Source organism: Furipterus horrens, unplaced genomic scaffold (genome assembly GCF_987537825.1).
Source record: "Furipterus horrens unplaced genomic scaffold, mFurHor1.1.pri manual_scaffold_9, whole genome shotgun sequence".
Taxonomy (NCBI): domain Eukaryota; kingdom Metazoa; phylum Chordata; class Mammalia; order Chiroptera; family Furipteridae; genus Furipterus; species Furipterus horrens.
In genome coordinates this window covers 96358523-96360094 of record NW_028327179.1, presented here as the reverse complement: position 1 = coordinate 96360094, position 1572 = coordinate 96358523, and the positions used below count along the sequence as shown (strand labels likewise).

At 61.5% G+C, this 1572-nt stretch overlaps 1 protein-coding gene across 1 annotated transcript; it reads left to right on the top strand.

Annotated features, from left to right (window-relative positions):
• The first annotated feature begins 229 nt into the window (after positions 1-229).
• On the top strand, positions 230-915 carry LOC150002284 (olfactory receptor 10AC1-like). Its single transcript, XM_090286915.1, is given in 2 exon segments — positions 230-338; positions 341-915. Coding segments are annotated over 2 exon segments (681 nt in total). The 5' UTR covers positions 230-232.
• Positions 916-1572: the final 657 nt, after the last annotated feature.

The following is a 1572-nucleotide window of genomic DNA, read 5'->3' as shown; positions in this document are numbered from 1 at the left end:
GAGGTCACAAGTGACGCATTGTGAGGAAAGGGCCTAAAATCAAGGCTTTGTTGGGAAGTGCGCTAGCGAGCAACTGTAAGAATTCTAGAGCAGGAGGCAGGAAAATCTGTTAACAAGGCGTCCCTCCCACCCACTAACGTCCACCTGGCCCTTTCTCCGCCAGCAGGAGGGCACCCCACAGGCTGGTCCTCCCCTCCCTTTTCTCCGCCAGGCGCCCCTGGGCGGGCGGTGCATGGACAGCCCCAGCAATGCCACCACGCCCCGCGACTTTCTCCTTCAGGGCTTCTCTGAGTTCCCACACCTGAGGCCCGTGCTCTTCCCACTGCTGCTGGCCGTGCACTGGCCACGCTGGGCGGAAACCTGCTCATCCTGGTGGCAGTGGCCTCAGTGCCCAGCCAGCCGCCCATGCTGCTGTTCTTAGGCCAGCCATCAGCCATCGAGCTCTGCTACCCGCTGGGGGCGGTGCCCCGCTCCCTGGCCGACCTGGCCGCTTCACGCCTGGGCAGGGGCAGCCCCATCTCCTTCCTGGGATGTGCCGTCCAGGTGCGGACGTTCGTGGCACTGCACGGCGCCGAGTGCTTCCCGCTGGCCGCCATGGCCTATGACCGCTACGTGGCCATCTGCCACCCGCTGCGCTGTGCGGCTGTGGTGACGCCCGGGCTGTGTGCGCGACTGGCCCTGGCCTGCTGCCTCGGGGGACTGACAGTGTCCGTGGGGCTCATGGGGGCGGTCTTCCACCTGCCTTTCTGCGGCTCCTGCCTGCTGGTGCGTTTCTTCTGTGACATCACAGCGCTGCTGCGCCTGGCATGCACGCGGAGCTACACGGATGAGCTGCCGCTGCTGGGCACCTGCCTGGTGCTGCTGCTGCTGCCTGCGGTGCGCATCCCCAGAGACTCTGCCCCACCCAACTTATAGGCACTCAAGCTGCATTTCCATATGAATGTCTGGTCTTGGTTCATGCTTCACAACTTCCTAAATCCTCTCAAACAAGCAAGAGCTGGCCCAAGTGAGCTCCAGGCCCAGCACAAGCAGCAGCCAGCTTAGATTCACAGCTTGGCTTCACCTGGCAATCTCCAGGCCCAGCACAAGTAGCAGCCATCTCAGGTTGCTTTACAGCTCAGGCAGGGTGGCCCAGGCAGAACACAGGTGGGGGCTGACCTTGGCCTGCACCACCCAGGAAACCCCAGGGGCAGCACACCCACTGGACAGCTACAGACCACATCAGAGCACTGCCACCCTGCCCCTGCTCAGCTGATCCTCCACAGAGGGCAGAGGCTGGTGGTCAGTGGTCACAGCCAGTCCTTGCAGCTGAACGGCCTGGGTAAATCCCTCCCATTGACCTGCCAACAGCAACCAACCTCAACTACAAGAGGAGGGTGTACTCAGCCCACACGAAGGGCGCACCTCCAGTACCCAGTTTGGGTGATAGGGGAGCCAGTGCCCCTGAACCCTACAGGACACCTACTACATTAGGCCACACTACCAACACACAAAATCAAAGAAGCTCTACCTAATACATAGAAACCAACACAGGGAGGCTGCCAAAAGGAGGAGACAAAGAAACATGGCCCA